This window comes from Sus scrofa, chromosome 13, assembly GCF_054392235.1.
Source record: "Sus scrofa isolate SSC_HxYL_T2T_F1_AM1 chromosome 13, Sscrofa_HxYL_maternal_Yorkshire_Landrace_v2.0, whole genome shotgun sequence".
Taxonomy (NCBI): Eukaryota; Metazoa; Chordata; class Mammalia; order Artiodactyla; family Suidae; genus Sus; species Sus scrofa.
In genome coordinates, this window is record NC_139395.1 from 33,493,486 (window position 1) to 33,511,030 (window position 17,545).

A 17,545-nucleotide genomic window follows, 5' to 3' on the forward strand; every position below is an offset into this window, starting at 1 on the left:
CCCGCTTCGGAAGGCACGCGGCCCCCACGTCCTCCTCCGGGAGGAATCTGTGTCGCCTCTGGAGAGTGGCATTTAATGCCCGCAGCGTCGGGGGTGGCAGCGCGCGGGCCGCGCCGCTCTGATGCCGGCTCCCGGATCGCAGGCCTAATCGATGCCTTTTTCTGAGTGAGTCAGCGGCTCCCCCACCCACCTCGTCCGCGCTCTCCTCTCCTCCTCCTCTTCCTCTCTGGTCTCCTCCCTCCTCCCGGCCTGGTTGCAAATGGCTTCGTTCCCCGAGACCGACTTCCAGATCTGCCTGCTGTGCAAGGAGATGTGCGGCTCGCCGGCGCCGCTTTCCTCCAACTCGTCGGCGTCGTCGTCGTCTTCGCAGACGTCCACGTCGTCGGGGGGCGGTGGCGGGGGCCCCGGGGCCGCGGCGCGCCGCCTGCACGTCTTGCCCTGCCTGCACGCCTTTTGCCGCCCTTGCCTCGAGGCGCACCGGCTGCCGGCGGCGGGCGGTGGCGCGCCAGGAGAGCCGCTCAAGCTGCGCTGCCCCGTGTGCGACCAGAAGGTCGTGCTGGCCGAGGCGGCGGGCATGGACGCGCTGCCCTCGTCTGCCTTCCTGCTTAGCAACCTGCTCGACGCCGTGGTGGCCACGGCCGAGGAGCCGCCGCCCAAGAACGGACGAGCCGGCGCAGCGGCGGGCGCTGGCGGCCACAGCAACCACCGGCACCACGCGCACCACGCGCACCCGCGCGCGGCCGCCTCGGCGCCGCAGCCGCTCCCGCCCGCGCCGCCACCGCCCGCGCCTCCACGCTCAGCGCCAGGCGGCCCCGCCGCCTCCCCGTCGGCGCTGCTGCTGCGTCGACCCCACGGCTGCAGCTCCTGCGACGAGGGCAACGCGGCCTCGTCTCGCTGCCTTGACTGCCAGGAGCACCTGTGCGACAACTGCGTCCGCGCGCACCAGCGCGTGCGCCTCACCAAGGACCACTACATCGAACGCGGCCCGCCTGGCCCCGCGGCCGCCGCCGCGGCTCAGCAGCTCGGGCTTGGGCCGTCCTTCTCTGGCGCTCCCTTTTCCATCCTTTCGGTCTTCCCCGAGCGCCTCGGCTTCTGCCAGCACCACGACGATGAGGTAAGTGCAGGGGCCGCTCCCGCGGTGGCTGCAGCTGGGTGGCGTGGGGCTCGAATCCGTCCCCCAGGGGCCGCGTGCGTGCTCGCGGGCGCTTCTGGGCCTGACCCCGAGCGAGGCGAGGGGGCCTCTCCTTTTTGGGGGTTTGTCGTTTTTCGTTTAGCTACGTGGCAGTCGCTTCCACTAAGCAGATCCTGGCCGGGGAAGTGTGTGTGAACCCGGCCTTTGTATGCGGGCTGTGAGGGCTCCCATAACGCAGAGTCCTCACCTCCGTATCTAATTTTCCGTGCGGCCGAACGTGGCAACCGTTGTCCCTTAAAGGCGTCAGCTGGGAAGAGGTAGATTCGTGTGTCTGTGTAGACCTAGCCTCCATGTGCTAGGGACCCTACTCTGCCCCTCGACGGTTCCCGAGATTGAAGAGGACCCCCCCCCCCATTCTTTATGGACATTTATTTCTTTATTTCTGTGTGACGAAGCGTGCAGGCTATTGTTTTAAGTAAGTCACGGGATGGAAGCGTGTTTGTGTGTCTGTGTAGACGTGGTCTTGTGCGGGCACACCAGAGGCCTCCCAGCGTGCTGAGGTCTCTCCTTTAGCTTTTCTCCTTTTTGTTTGTAAAACTTGTCGATTGTCGTTTTTAAGTGGGGAATGAGCCAGGAGGAGATGGCAGTGTGGGTGGGTGTGGGGTGCGTGTTCCCGTGTAGACCTGCTTTCCACGTGCTCGCTTGTGAGGGAGGGACTATATTTTTTGTTGGGACAGTATAGAAGTTGTTGCCAACTTGGGTGTGGTAAGGGGGTAGCTGGTGATTTTCTAAGGCCAAGGGCCCTCGGGTCTTCAGCTCATCTGTTCCCGCACAGTGAAAAACCTATGTCCTGGCCCGTGGATTCGACCTTCGGCCTCGTGGGCCCACTTCTGCGCCCAGAGAAGTGGAATCGGGGGACCTTGCCCCTTGCCCTCATCCATCTGGGAGTCCTTGGGCCGCCCCCGGCTTCGATCCCTACGGGAACCAGTTTCCCTGGTTGGGAGGTGTCCTCACCCTGTTCGACCAGGGGTTTGACTTGCCTTTGAAAACTAGCCGACCCGACTGCTCGCCACCCTTTGGGCTTGATTAGGCTCTTTTGGCTGTTGCATGAAAACTATCTTAAACTATCTTGCTTATTTTTCACATCGTGTGACACCTTCCACTCATTCAAACCTTAGTTAGAGGAAGGGATCCAGAGTTTTGAGGCTCAGCCTCTGCTAAGAGGGTCGGTAATTTAATGCGATCTACCTGTGGATCCTTGGTGCTACAGTCTTGCTTTGGAAGGGAGCAGGAGACCGCAGAGGCTTTTAAAGTCCTGGTGGGAGTTGCTGCCTGAGAGGTAGACTGGGCGTCCGGTACCGAGCACCGCAGAAGCTTGCACAGCGCAGACTTTTCCACTCCTAACCTGTTATTTGGGAAGAAGGGCGGAGCTATTGCCTGCCGGCCGGCTTCTCCTATTGAGAAAAAAGTTGAAATTCTAATCTTAACTTGTTATGGACGCCTCATTTTAAAAGTTCCTTTCTAGGTATAAAGCCTCGGAGGCAGTTAATTCTTTTCCTTCCTTTTTAAATCTTTGAATGAACTAATCTTAAAAGTTTCCCCACATTCGTTGGTGAATGTTTCTAGTAGGTTCTTTCAGAAGTGGGATTCGGATCGGCATTTAACTCAAATTCCCGAATCCTGGGAATGGAAAGAGGGAGCCAATTCCCTGGGAAGGTTAGCGTCCAGGGGGAGGAAGAAGGGAAGGAGAGGGCGCCTTGAATCCGCCACAGTTTCCCTCCTGGCAGGGGCGTTGACTGAACCCTCCCTCCCTGCAGTTGAGTTTAAATGTCAGGTTTTATTTATATTCCCAGTTAAAGATCCGCATATGTTTTATTTGGGCCAAAACAGTAGATGCTCAGTGTTGCTAGACTTGTAAAAGGTTTATACACTTTTTAAATTATAAAACCATTCAAACGGTATGGGAGCGTGTGAAGTGAGGAGTGGTGCTCCCCCCACCCTGGGAGGTACCTGGATGCCCAGAACGTCTTATTTCTTAAGGAGTGCAGTACTAGTTAAAGTTGTTTGGAAAAACGCATTGAGGTATTACACTGTTAGACCAACTATGCTTTTAAAAATGAATTTTGCTCCAAGGAGCACAATTGTACTTTCCCCTCCTTGGTTTTTCATTAAAAGAAGAAAATTGGAAATTCATTTTTAGACTTTAATCATCCCTGGCTTTGGGATGTTAAAGAATTGAAGTGTAAAGGGACAAGCCAATGCTGTGAGTGGAGAAGTACAGTCTTAGGAGGGAAAGAACCAGATTCTCTAAGGGGTCCCACCCGTGACCTAAATTCTTTCTCTCCTTACCAGGGAGAGATCCTTAACAGTTTGGGATATTGTTCCTTTAAAAAAACCATTCTTCTGATTGGGAAAAGGAGCCGGAGGGCACTTTGGAGGCTGAATCACCTGCTCTCTATTTAACTATGACAGACTGAAAGCCTAAATCCTTGTCTTTTACAATAGGTACAAATCGACTTCAATTTTTGAAATGTGCACCTTTATACTGAGTTGCCTCCCATGTCAACAGGCTTCATTAAATAATTCAGGGTGCCCTTGCCTTATGGTGACTCATGCCACCTGACCTTGGGAAGCCCCCCTCCCCCCCTTTAACTTTAGGGAGGGTGCCTCCAACTACCTAGGGCCACCTTGGGGTGCAGGAGGCGGCTGGTAGGGTCTCTTCTCAAAGACTGCTTTCCTTAAGCATCATTCGGACTGACAAGGTGTTCAAGCACTTCGTTTAAAACATGTTTAAAACCTAAAAGGAGGGAGCTGATTTTCCACCGAAATGATGGGTTGTATTTGGCCCATTTGAAAAACAAACTTTGAATTTTTTTCTTTGGTGGCCAGTCGGAAAGGCCAGCCAGGCTGGGGATGGGCGGACCGCTGGCCGCGCGGCAGGGTAAGGGCGGGCGGAGGCAGAGCCGCGGTGAGCCAGCCGGAGCCCGGCTAACCCCGCTAACCCGGAGACTGGGTGAGGGGGAAGGGGATATACTGCAGGGCGGAAAAAGGGTCTGCGGACATTCGGGGGAGAGGGAGAGGGGTGAGCGGGACTGGAGCACACTGCTCCAGTCACGAGGTGTCCTTTAATGCTGTGCTGTCACTTAGCGGCTGTGAGCCCTTGGCTGCCCTGGAGGCGACACTGGGAGCAGAAAGGATGCATGTTCAGGGCTGGGGAGCAGGATTCCGTAAAAGGGCAGAAGCCAAGAGTGGTCTTAGCATATTCAGGTCCCTGTCACTGAGGGGTGGGGTAGGAGTGACACAGTTGCCCTCTAGAGCTGAGGGATATTTTGTAGCTGGAGGATAGCAATATTGTTCCCAGTTAGGAAGGCTGGGGTGGGGGATGGAGGTAGGAGTGGATTTTCTTGAGTCTTCTGGATGAAAAATGGGGTGCGGGTACTGATAAAATTTATTTTCAGTCCCTACATTGACATTTTTTGCTTTTTAGGGCTGCACCCGCGGCATATGGACATTCCCAAGTTAGGGGTCGAATCCGAGCTACAGCTGCCAGCCTATGCCAGAGTCACAACCCACACAGGACCCGATTGGGTCTGCAACCTACATACACCACAGCTCACAGCAACTTGGGATCCTTAACCCACTGAGGGGGAGCCTAGGGATGGAACTGCATCCTCATGGATGCTGGTCAGATTTGTTAACACCTGAGCCTCCACAGGAACTCCAGTCCCTAAATTGGACTTAAAAAAAAAAAAAAAAAAAAAAAAAAAAGGCGCCCTGATAAGATGTTCTAGAGTTCCAGCTAAATATGACCCTGAATATTGAGCCATCCTAGGCTTGGGGTGAGGGTGGGGGAACTATCTTTCCCCAGGAAACAACACTCCAAAAATCACCCTCAAACCACTTGGAGGAAGGCGGTTTTCTGCCTAGAATAATTGGTTGCGAAATGAATTCTTGTATCTTATTTTGAATAAATCACTGTGAATGGGGATTGTACCACTATTGGCACCAATATGTTTTTATCCTGCATTCCCAGAGTCTAAGCTTTTTTTCAGGCATATATACCAAATGTATTTTTGTGGGGTCTTTTTGTTTGTTTGTTTGTTTTTGAGACTGAAAGAGCATCAGCTTTATTCCCCAGTGTATGTTTTTAAATTGTATGCATGTGCTGTGTAAACTAAAATTTTACACCAAAAGTCTTTTTTTTTTTTTTTTTTGATAAAGACAAGAGAGTAAAATGAATAGAAATAGGTATTCTAGTTGTTTCTTCGCCCCATCTTTGACCAGTTCTGCAGGACTAGGTAGATGTGTGTCTGCTCAGCACATACACCTCACTTATTTACCAGAAAACCAAACTTTCCATACCTTGGAACTAATTGGAGGTTCCTGCTTTGAATTCATTTCAGTAGGTGGATATTTGTAGACTGAAATCTGTTGAATTAAGAAAATGCTTAGTGAAAATGGATGGGAGAAAAATGTTTATTATTGACATTTTAGTAAGTTAGCTTTGTATGTAGTCTCTGTGGGCTTTTAAAAAATATTAACATTTAAGCTGAGGAATGTACCTCTTCCATTAAAGTGCTGAGATGGGTTTCATCGACATGGCTCCCAGGGAAGTTGGGCCCTTGCCCATTTGGAAAGCTTGTACCATTGCGGTTCTGTGGCAGGCATAGCCCAGAGTCATAAAGGATGCGGGTAATACTGAGGCTGTGGTATTAGCACTGTCTGGAAAGACTTGTGACTGATTTTTCTTCCTAAGAAGTAAACACTGGTTTGGGGGTTTCATAGACCTGCTTTTGGTCTACAAGATTTTTATTTCCAAAGCTAGGAATATGTATTTCAGAAACAGTGAAGATATTTTAGGAACAAAACAGGCATTTTCTCTCAGACTTTGGTTTATACATTTTTTTAATGATTTGGGTGTTTTCAAGCTAAATAGTTTGTACATGGAATAAAGAAGTATGAAAGTGTTTGAAGGTTGAGTAAAATTCCCTTTTTCACCCCAGTTTTTCTTCCAATTTTATAGCTCCTTATTAGTATTTATATACTAATTTTAGAGAGTCCTTTTCGGATTTCAGAATGCTAAAATCAACATTACAATATATCATTTCCTAAAGCACTACTTCGTGGAAACAATCCTCTCCTAATATAAAACTTTGAGCGCAACTTTGGCTTTTTTTTTTTTTTAAATCAATTGTTGCCTTTTTTTATTTTTTACTTTTATTTATTTATTTATTTTTGTCTTTTTGCCATTTCTTGGGCCGCTCCTGTGACATATGGAGGTTCCCAGGCTAGGGGTCAAATCAGAGCCGTAGGCACCAGCCTATGCCAGAGCCACAGCAACTTGGGATCTGAGCCGCGTCTGCAACCTACACCACAGCTCATGGCAACGCTGGATCCTTAACCCACTGAACAAGGCCAGGGATCGAACCCACAACCTCATGGTTCCTAGTTGGATTTGTTAACCACTGTGCCACGACGGGAACTCCCTGTTTGGCTTTTTGTGTTTTCATTTTTAAAAAACTATGTGCTGGAGTTCCCATTGTGACTTGGTGGGTTAAGGACCCAGCGTTGTTTCTGTGAGGATGCAGGTTCAATCGCTGGCATTGTTGCAAGCTGGGGTTTTGTTAAAAGATGCAGCTTAGATCTGCTGTGGCTGTGACATAGGTTAGTAGCTGCAGCTCCAATGTGACCCTTGACCTGGGAACTTCCATATGCCACAGATGACAGCAGTAAGAAAAGAACAAAATACAACAGCAAAAGAAGAAACCCAAACTGTGCTTGTGTAGAAAGGGAGTTAGTTTTGGGGGAAGCTATAAATGAGGAGGTGAGATGGTTAAAATGCTTTTGTTGTTGAAGTAGTTTTCCAGGAGAAGAAACAGTTTGAAAGTTTTTCTGATTTTGAGGACTTTTGACTTATTTGATAATTTTATAACTCTACCCCTTTCAAATTTTATTTCTTTTGGTGCTAACTTATGTCACATGGGTTGCCAATTCTTGCTAGTTCCTCCCACAGGGTGAGTTTATTTCAGATGTATTCATTTTTTTAGCAAATAAAGGACCATTTTGATGTCATTTTTCATGACACTTAAGGGAAAGGTTGAGAAGAATTGTACCATGCAGGTAGTTTCAAGGTAGTGTTTCTTCTCCCTCCCACCCCTTTCCGCATAACACTAACAAAGAGTTGAAGGCTTGGCTTACTAACACTGTTTTTGCCATCTCTGTTATCTTGGTTCTGGCGTTGCTGTGGCTATGGCTTAGGCAGGCAGCCTCAGCTCCAATTCTACCCCTAGCCTGGGAACCTCCATATGCTCAAGTGTGGCCCTTAAAAAAAAAAAAAATTACAATTGCTTAAAGAGTGCAAGATGCCACTTGTGGCCCACTCTGTCCCCCCTTCTCTTGACCTTTCCAGCTTTGTGACTTGCAGGAGAAACCTTGAGCCATCTTTCCTCTTCAGTTGATATGACCTGTGCTTCTTCAGTACTAAATTATTTCTCTCCCTTTGAGGTTTTGTCTGTACCCACAAACCAAATTGACTGAAACCAGATTGACTATTTGATTGACAGGTGGTAGGAGTGGGCAGGCTGAGCATTGACGATTTACATCTGAAACTGCTTGGTTTAAACCCTATTCCGTATAATGCTTTCACCTTCAGATTGCATCTCCAGCTTCCTTCATGCTTTCGATAGTTTCTTCATAGTCAGTTTGAAAGTAGGGTGGATAAAACAGGGGAACACACCCAATTCCTGGCTTTCATCTCCTACCCAACCCAGTTGAGATTTGGGAGATTCATTCTGAAGTCAGTGTAGATTTTTATTACCTGAGCATCAGTAAGTGAGCATCATCAAGTGAGACCTTTTTTTTTTTTTTGCGGGTAGGGGCGTGGTCTTTTAGGGCTGCACCCAGGCATATGGAGGTTCCCAATTGGAGCTGTAGCCACCAGCCTACACAACAGCCATGGCAATGCTGGATCCTTAACCCACTGAGTGAGGCCAGGGATTGAACCCAAGTCCTCGTGGGTGCTATTCGGGTTCATTAACCACTGAGCCACGATGGAATTTGAATGAAGCAGAGCAGTGTACACAGGAGAATGAAGTGGGTCAGGGGTCAGTTGTGTAGACTGAAGCCATCACCACCTGGCTCCCACACCTTGTGAATTTTGAGAGTCTGAGAGTGGACTTTGGAAGCTCTGAGCTGATGAGGACATCTGTCAGCAGCTGTATCCTTTACTTCTGGGAGGGTCAGTCAGCCAATTTCCTTCTATCCTTAACTGTTTGTAATTAAAAACGTTTTTTTGGAGTTCCATCATGGTTCAGTGGTTAATAAACCTGACTAGTATCCATGAGGACGCAGTTTTGATCCCTGCCCTTGCTCAGTGGGTTAAGGATCTGGCGTTGCCGTGAGCTGTGGTGTATGTTGCAGCCTCAGCTTGGATCCCATGTTGCTGCGGTTGTGGTGTAGGCTGGCAGCTACAGCTCTGATTGGACCCCTAGCCTGGGAACTTCCATATGCTGTGGATTTGGCCCTAAAAAGACAAAAAAAACCTACTCCCAATGTGTGTTTTTTTGGAATGCCAGTGGGTTTTGCAGACTTCTTTCATGTCTTGGACTAAGTAGGATAATCATAAAAATGCTCTCGTACTGCAAAATCGTCACACATAGATTTTGCTGCTAAATATAGATCTGATAGAACATATTCACAGGTGTTTTGAAAATGAGAACTGTGGGGAGTTCTCTGGTGGTGCAGTCACTTAAAGGATCTGGCATTGTCATTGCAGTGGCTCTGGTCCCTGCTGTGGCATGGGTTCTGTCCCTCACCTGGGAACTTTTCCAGCTACACCTGTGATCAAACCAAAAGAGAGAGAGAGAGAGTTGTGAATACGTAGCATCAGCAGTCATGATTATGTGTGGTTAGATAGACCGTATCAACAGATTTTGATCTGTGCCCTCTGCCTTGCTTTGGGATCAATGTCAGAGGAAGAGAAGGTCTTTCTTTTGGGATCATCCGTAGGTTTGTACTGGATAAGTGTTGAACAGAAGGTGGATTTGGTAAACAAAGTTTTAATGGTAGTTGGAAAAATGTTTTTTGTTGTGTTTCTCACTGAAGATTGTCTTTTTATTTAGCTTTATTTTTACTGAAGCACTTGTAGACAATGTTGAGACAGTGTTGAATGTTTTAGGTTGAAATTTTTGCTCTGCCTTGGTTTTCTCACCTGTAATAAAGTGGCCATAACACTTGCCAGTGTTGTAAGGATTCGAGTTAATATATTTAAACTCTCTGTAGCACAGTGTCCCACAGTAGAAGGCAATTGTATACACTTGTAATAGCTTTTATTAATAAATTGTTAAGAGCGTTTGAAGCAGACTCCCCACTCTTCCTTTCTCCTAGAAGGAGGTGCAGTAGAAGAAAACTAATTGTTAGTGTTGGAAATTGTGGCTGAGCTGTGCTTCTCTGTCAGTTTAATATGATCTCAGTAATGTGGTAAGTCTTTCAGGTGATGCAAGGTGAACTGGAGAAACGTATAAACCATGTGTCACTTGCGAAAAACTGGAACTCAGCTTTAACTTCTGGTATAGATCATCTTGGGGTTATAGGGCTCCCCAAGTCTAGTGGAAAAGATGGGCACACACAAGTGTATTTAGAGGTTATATCTATATATATGCCCTTAGCATTTTTTTTTTTTTTTAAGATGGAAGGCCAGTTTTTCTGGTTGTATTTTGTATGATGTATTTGAGAACCATTAATCTTTAAAGTCTTGATCTTTCATGTCATTTAAAAATTTTTTAATAAAAATTTTTTTAAGAAAATTTAAAAATTTAAAAATAAAAACTTAAAAAAATTAGAATAGAGTTGATTTACAATGTTGTGTGTCTTGATCTTTGAAACTGGCTTTTCAAAGAAATGCATCGACTTGCTCAGGGGAACAGTCTACTTTCAGGGACTGGAATATTTTGTAAGCATTAATTTCACAGTATTGTCAGATATGTGTTAAGGTGCTCCTGAAGAGGAAATTTCAGTTATTATAAAAAAAGGCCTTAAATGATGATAGAAAAACTGCGACTTTACACATGGGAAGACCGACTGGGATGATGAAATTATTTTGTTGATCAGGAACTTGCCTGGTCCAGCACTTTTTTCATGTTATTTATGTACGATATTTGGCAAATTTATTTGTTTTTTGGGGCCACACTCTCGGCATATGAAAGTTCCTGGGCCAGGGATTGAAGCTGTGCCACAGCAGTGACAATGCCAGATCTTTAACCCTATTGAGCCAAACAGGAACTCCTGGCAAATTTATTTTTTAAAATAGTTCTTAAAAATCTGATATTTAATATTTATTGTTGATTCTTTAGCTTCTTGGGTTTTCCCTTGTTTTTTGTTATTTCTAAGTTTTGGGGGTTTGTTTTTTTTTTTTTTTTTTTTTTTTTTTGGTCTTTTAGAGCAGCACCTGTGGCATATGGAAGTTCCCAGGCTAGGGGTCGAATCTCTTGGCCTACACTACAGCCACAGCAACACAAGATCCAAGCTGCCTCTTCGACCTACACCACAGCTCATGGCAATGCCAGATCCTTAGCCCACTGAACAAGGCCAGGGGTTTAACCTGAGTCCTCATGGATACTAGTCAGATTTGTTTCCACTGAGCCACAACAGGAACTCCTAAGGAGAAAATTAAATGGGATCAGGTAATTACAAGTGGGCAGTCGTATGGTCTCTTGGCAAAAGTGAGTATGACCCTCGTTAATGTGACTACCTCTCCTTTCAGAATTAATGTGGAATATTACCAGAACAAGAACATTAAAGTTGTAGGGAAGAGGCCTTTAGTTTTGTGTGTGCATGTGTTTCTCACTGCCACACCTGTGGCACATGGAATTTCCTGGGCTACGGGTCGAATCAGAGCTGCAGCTTCCAACCTATGCTAATCCTTAACCCACTGAGTGAGGCCAGGGATTGAACCTGCATCCTCACGGACACCTCGTCAGGTTCTTAACCTGCTGAGCCACATTGGGAACTCCCTTGTGTTTTAATTAATCTCTTAGCATGATGGCTAAGTCTCCTAGGAGATCTCTACAATATCAAAGTGGAAAGGCTGCTTCCTCTGCATGCCAGCCTCTAACAAAGGCCTGTTCTGTCTGAGGTCTAAGGCAGTAGAAGCCATCCCCCTCCCCCTAGTACCTTCCCATGGTGGCTCCAGCACTTTAGGGCAAGTCTTTCTGGCACTGGTGGGTAGGGGCTCTTACAACAGATATGACCTTTGTTGATGTTAATGGAGTTGAGGACCAATTCCAGAAAGATGTTGCCAGATTGTCAGTTCTCAGTGATGATAATGCCAGTGGGGTTTAATCAGAAGATGCTCTTGCTGCTGCCTTCATCCCTTTGCCAGAAACAAAGGAGACTTTTTCCTTTTCAAGCCATAGAATGCCCTGAAAATATCACCTCTCACATTATGTAGAAGGAGGGGAAGGTTGTGGGATTAAAAAGGAAAGAGTAAATGGGAAAATGCTTGTAGCTTCTTGTTATAAAGACAAGAGCGTGAGCTTTCAAAGTAAGACTTGGGTTCACAGCCTGATGTTACCCCGAAGTAGCTGTGTGACCTCAGACAGGTCACTTAACTTTGATTTCTGACCTTTCAGATGGAAGTGGTAGGAGTAGTTAAGTTTTAGAGACCTATTTGTGGGGAGGAGTTATGATTTACATGAAGGGCCTTTGAAGAAGGAGTTAGAAAAATTTATGTTTCAGTATACACACACACAAAAACTATGTGTTAATATCCTGGGGAAAAAACTCCCTTCAACTTTTCCTGCAATTGGCGGCCAAATGGGTAAAATTCCTTTTTCATGAAATTAAATATGCTGCTTGTCTTCCTTAAAAAATACCTCCTAGTTGATGGCCAAGCAATATCTGATACTGTGAGATAATTTGGGCAGTTCCTCATTGCTGGCAGGACTTGATGTGTTAAGATTTGTCATCAAGATATTTGGATGTTTGCTGCTGAGAATTGGGCTCCATGCTGAAGATGTCTAAGAGCAGTCTGCCACCTGTTTCCTACCTGAACCTGGTTTGTGTCTTGGGAAAGACAGAAAGAACTGGAAGAAAGTAAATGAGTGGGGAGGGGGCTGCTTTACATGTGGTCTAATTACCAGAGGGTATCTAAATGTTAAAGCTCATGGCCTCTAAATAGAGGTTCTGATGAGCGGAAAAGACTTTAAGATGAATTTGGAGAAGGGTGCAATTTTAGATAGAAGGGGGGAAGAAAGGCAGTAGTTTCTAGGAACTTGTGTTGGATTGACTCTAGAGGAGTGTGTAATCTTGACCTTTTATCTGATTTTTCCTTTGAGCATCCCTAAGAAAGGTGTTAGGGTCCCCTTCTTCCCTCCCCTTTTTAAAATGAGGTATAGTTGATTTACAATATTAGTGTCAAGTGTACAGCATAGTGATTCAGTATTTTTTGTCTTTTTTTTTTTTTTTTTCTTTCTTTGCTATTTCTTGGGCCGCCCCCGCGGCATATGGAGGTTCCCAGGCTAGGGGTCTAATCAGAGCTGTAGTCTCCGGCCTACACCAGAGCCACAGCAACGCGGGATCCGAGCTGCATCTGCAACTTACACCACAGCTCACGGCAACGCCAGATCGTTAACCCACCGAGCAAGCGCAGGGACCGAACCCGCAACCTCATGGTTCCTAGTCGGATTCGTTAACCACTGCGCCACGACGGGAACTCCTGATTCAGTATTTTTATAGATAATTAAAAGTTATTATAGAGAGTTCCCTGGTGGCCTAGTGGTTGAGGACTTGGCATTGTCACTGCTGTGGCTCGGGCCACTGCTGTGGCACAGGTTTGGTCCCTGGCATGGGAACTTCCCTGTGCTGCAGGCATGGCCAAAAATAATGGCTATTATTACCTATGCTGTACAGTATATCCTTGTTGCTTATCCATGTTATACATAATAGTTGGGACTTCTTAATCCCATACCCCATCTTGCTCCCACTTCTGTTTTGCTATTCATTTTTATTTTTTAGATTCCACAAATAACTGGTGTCATACTGCCTTTATCTTTCTCTGACTTCTTTCACTAAGCATACTATTCTCTAGGTCCATCCATGTTGCCGCAGATGGCATTATTTCATTTTTTATTGCTGAGAAGTCTTCCATTGTATATATGTACCACATCTTTATCCATTCATCTCTTGATAGGCACTTGGGTGGTTTTGACATCTTGGCTATTGTAAATTGTGCTGGTATGAACACTGGGGGTGCTTGTTTGTTTTTATTTAGTGTTCTCATTTTTTATGGATATCTGCCCAGGAGTAGAATTGCTGAATGATGTGTGGTAGTTTTACTTTTTGATCAGATCTCCTCTTTTTTCACCCTTATTGGGGGGTGGCTTTTGATATGTAAAGGAAATATTAGTTTGGAGCCAGAGTCGCTTTAGTTACTTGAACTGGTAATTTAACGTGAAGAATTGTTGACTGGTATTTGAGTTGTTAACTAGGAAGCTGCACTGCAAGGAGGGGAGCATGGGGGTATCTTCGAAGTAGCAGGTGTGGGAGACAGCTACCTCCCCTCCTAGGGCTGATGAAGAGAGAAGTTGAAGTGGTTCATACTTAGGAGGGTCCCTATGGGTTTGGCCCCTGGGTGGAGATTGATGAAGCTGCTTCTTTGTGTGTGTCTTTTTAGGGCATATGGAGGTTCCCAAGCTAAGGGTCGAATGGGAGCTATAGCTGCCAGCCTACACCACAGCCACAGCAACTCGAGATCTGAGCCTCATCTTAACCTACACCACAGCTCATGGCAATGCTGGATCCTTAACCCACTGAGTGAGGCCAGGGATGGAACCCGAGTCCTCATAGGTGCTAGTTGGGTTGGGTTCATTAACAGTTAAGCCACGACGGGAACTCTGAAGCTGGTTTTTGAGTGTTAGAAAACTGGCATCTGGTGCTGCCACTGGGACGACCCAGAGTTGCTGGAGTAAGAAGTCTGTGAGGTATGACCCAGGAAGCAGACAGCTTAGAGCAGATCCTTTCTCAGACTTGCATCTCCTGCTGTCAGAGTCATAGGGATTCAGCTGAGGAATGGAGATATGGTCTACTCAGGAGGATGGGCTTGAGGCTGGAAGAACTCAGCGAATGAACACTACTTTTGGGGTGATGGCATCCCATTTGGGCTCTAGCTCCTGGCAGGCAGCACCATTTGGCGTTTAATTCCTTTTGAAATTTTCATGAAAATATCAGGGTGGGGGCAGTTAGGGTTGGGGACCTTAGGCTAAGGAACCAGTATGTGTCCAAAGCTGTTGCCCCTTACTGTCTGTGTTTACACGCTGACTCATCCAGCTGGCTGTTGACTTGCCTGCAGGCTGCACTGGCCACAGGCAGCCCGTACCCTGCATCTAGCTCCCTCCAGTTACACTTCTGAGAGAGACTGCTGCTTTTTGTTTGGTCCTTTGTACTTGTTTAATTACATGGTTTAAATAAAAATGAAATATGTGCAAACAATTTTCATGTAAACAGACCTGAATTTCTATGAAAATGGGTTTGGTATAAAGTTTGGAGGCCCTTGGGGAGTCAGCAAAATAGCCCCCATTCCCTTTCCTTGTGGAACTCACCAATTTGGGATTGTGGGGGTGCTCTCTGCCTTCCACAAAGGTCTTGATTTGGTCTGACCCCTCTGTGGGGCTGCCTGGGCCTGCCCCTGGTGTGCAGGGGCGTCTGTGGGTATCTCTGTGGTCAGCTAGACTGTTCCAGCGTATTATGGTTAGAGTGAGGGGAGGAGCCTCAGTCCTGCAGGAAGGAGCTCCAGGTCCCTGCTTCCCCTTCCTCTCAGCCTTCAGGAGGGCCGGCACCACCCCCGCCCCCTGCGCTTTGTCCTGCAGTTCAGGGGGCAGTTCCTTAGGCTGAGAGGGAAAGGCCACACTTCTTCCTAGTCTAGTGATTTCCTATTTTGACTTTTTGGTATTTGTTTTTGTTTATTGAGGTCAGTACATTGTTAGGCTCCCCTTTTTTTAGTAGGCAGTTCGGCATCTTTGGACAAGAGCATGCAGTGTCCATTGAGTCACTACTCCATACAATCGAGAGCAGTTTCAATTGAGAGCAGAAAGGAGTCTCTCAATGGAGAGTCTCCACTCAATCGAGAGCACAGATGCCAGTCCCCCAGCCTCAGGCAGCCACTGACCTATTCTCCAGTCCTGTGGTTTTATCTGCAGGCTGGTGACAGGGAATCTGACAGTGTAGAAGCTGCATGCACGAATCCTCGCAGGCCTGCCAGGATCAGGAGTTCCTCCGTATTTGTTGCTGAGTAGTTTTCCATTGTATGAATGTACCACAGTTTATACACTCACCAGTTGAAAGGCACTTGTGTTTCCTGTTTTTGAAGATTGTGACTATTTATGTTAATGCCTGGAATATGAGCAGGGCTGTGTTGAGTGTTGGTGGTTACTGTCTCTTGCTGGATGGAGCCCCCATTTTGATCTGGAACATTTGTCAGCATAATTGTGTGGCTCTGAGCCTCTGCTTACTCATCCCTCTGTAGGATGGTAATGCGAATTCGTCTCCCTAGGACTGTCTGGGCTGTCTGAGAATCAAATGAAGTATTAACTGGTGAAAAAATTGCAGTGTGCCCCGTATATAAATATAAGTGAAAGTGTTCCCTGGTGGCTCAGCAGGATAAGGACTTGGCATTGTCACTGCTGTGGCGAGGGTTCAATGCCTGGCCCGGTAACTTAAGCATGCTGTGGGTACGGCCCAAAACAAAACAAAACAAAACAAAACAAAATGAGAGGGAGAGGGACAAGTTCAACATGAGGGAACTGCTTTGGGGATAGTGGAAGCACCTGCCAGCCACCCGCCAGTCCTGTGCTTTATTGTTAATAACTTATTTAGAACAATTTCCCTTTTTTTTCCTCTTTGGAAAATTTATTTTCCTGGATTTTTAGAAAGCCATTTGAATGCAGATAAAAAAATAAAACACACTGAGTTCCTCTTGTGGTGCGGCAGAAATGAATCCATCTAGGAACCATAGGGTTGAGGGTTCAATCCCTGGCCTTCCTCAGTGGGTTAAGGATCCGGCATTGCCCTGAGCTGTGGTGTAGGTCGCAGATGCGGCTCGGATCTGGCATTGCTGTGGCTGTGGTGTAGGCCAGCAGGTATAGCTTCGATTCGACCTAATTTTTTAAAAAAATTAAAATAAAACACAGCTCTGGTCATCGATAGAAATCTTGAAAAGACTCTCCTCCCTATAAGTGTGGGTGAAGTAAGGTAGACATGTCTCTAAGCTGAAGATTATTAGTAGGGGAAAAAGGGGGGTTTTGGGTTTGGGTTTATATTTCATAAATATAATGGTATTAAATGGAAACTGATTTATGGAGGATTAGCAGAATCCTCTAATTTTAGACAACATTTGAGGTTGCCACAACTACTAATTTTGTAATCTTCATCCTTAAGTGTATTGCGCAGTAAAAAGACAGCTGTGCCTTGAGATCAAAGAACTAAAGTATAATTTTAGTTATATTTACATGTTAGTGACATAAAAAAAACAAACATGCAGAAAAAGGGTGCTGCATATACCTGGGCATCTCAGATTGAAATGCTTCTAGTGCAGCTAGTTTTGAAGTTGGAAAGCAAATGTTTCCCTCCCTCATAAAGGAAAAAATGGTGTTCACATTTGCTGGTTTTGGCATTCGTTCGCATTAGTGGTTTTGTTGTTTTTTCCTGTATTGGTTGTGTAGGGTCTACTGCAGAACCAACCACAGAATTTGTCTGAATTTAATGTTTTATCAGTGCTATTTTGTTCTAACCCCAGAGAAGTTTTTTTTTTAAATAATTTTAATTTTTTTAAAATAATTTTTTCCCATTATAGTTGGTTTACAGAGAAGTTAGTTTTAAGCTTTTATTTGTTTGATTGCTTGTTGGGATGCAAAACCAATTCTCTTCTCCACCCTACCCCCCAAAATGCATGAAAAACAGCAGATAAATACATGGGAATAAAACTGAAGAAACGTATAAGATCAAATGATGAAGATGAGGAGGGGAAGGCAGTGTTTTAATCTTGGTTTGGGAGAAAGGATAGCGTTTCGGGTTGGGTCCTGGTTGCTTGCTTGTGAAACATGATGGGGAGGGGGTGTTGCATGGGAGTGCCTGGGATATCCAAGGTATAACATTGGAAAACTAACTGGGGAGGTGTCCCTGTCCTGTCTGCCAGGTGCTTCTCATTTTGATTTCTTGCCTTTCATTCGGCACTTACAGTGGGGAGGGTCTCACCCCTTCTTGGTGTTCAAGGCAGACTGGTTTGCCATAGTGAACAAAAAAGAGGAATCCAGATGAATGAGTGCTTCATAAAAACCATAGAACTTTTGCAGACATTGTCAGGGGCTTGAAAGGGGGGGAAGAGGTAACAATTTTGTTTTAAATTTGTATTCTTTTAACTTT

The 17,545-nt window shown here is 46.0% G+C and overlaps 1 protein-coding gene and 1 long non-coding RNA gene across 2 annotated transcripts in view; both read left to right on the forward strand.

Annotated features, from left to right (window-relative positions):
* The first annotated feature begins 238 nt into the window (after positions 1 to 238).
* TRIM71 (tripartite motif containing 71) overlaps positions 239 to 17,545 on the forward strand; it is a 71,184-nt gene continuing 53,877 nt past the window's right edge. The window contains exon 1 of the mRNA XM_021071552.2: positions 239 to 1,114. Within this exon, the coding sequence (XP_020927211.1) occupies positions 260 to 1,114 (855 nt within the window). The 5' untranslated portion in view covers positions 239 to 259. The remainder of the gene's footprint in view (positions 1,115 to 17,545) is intronic.
* Positions 10,538 to 15,893, forward strand: LOC146397249 (uncharacterized). Its single transcript, XR_014822700.1, has 2 exons — positions 10,538 to 12,568; positions 12,855 to 15,893. It is a non-coding gene; the product is annotated as an uncharacterized LOC146397249 (long non-coding RNA).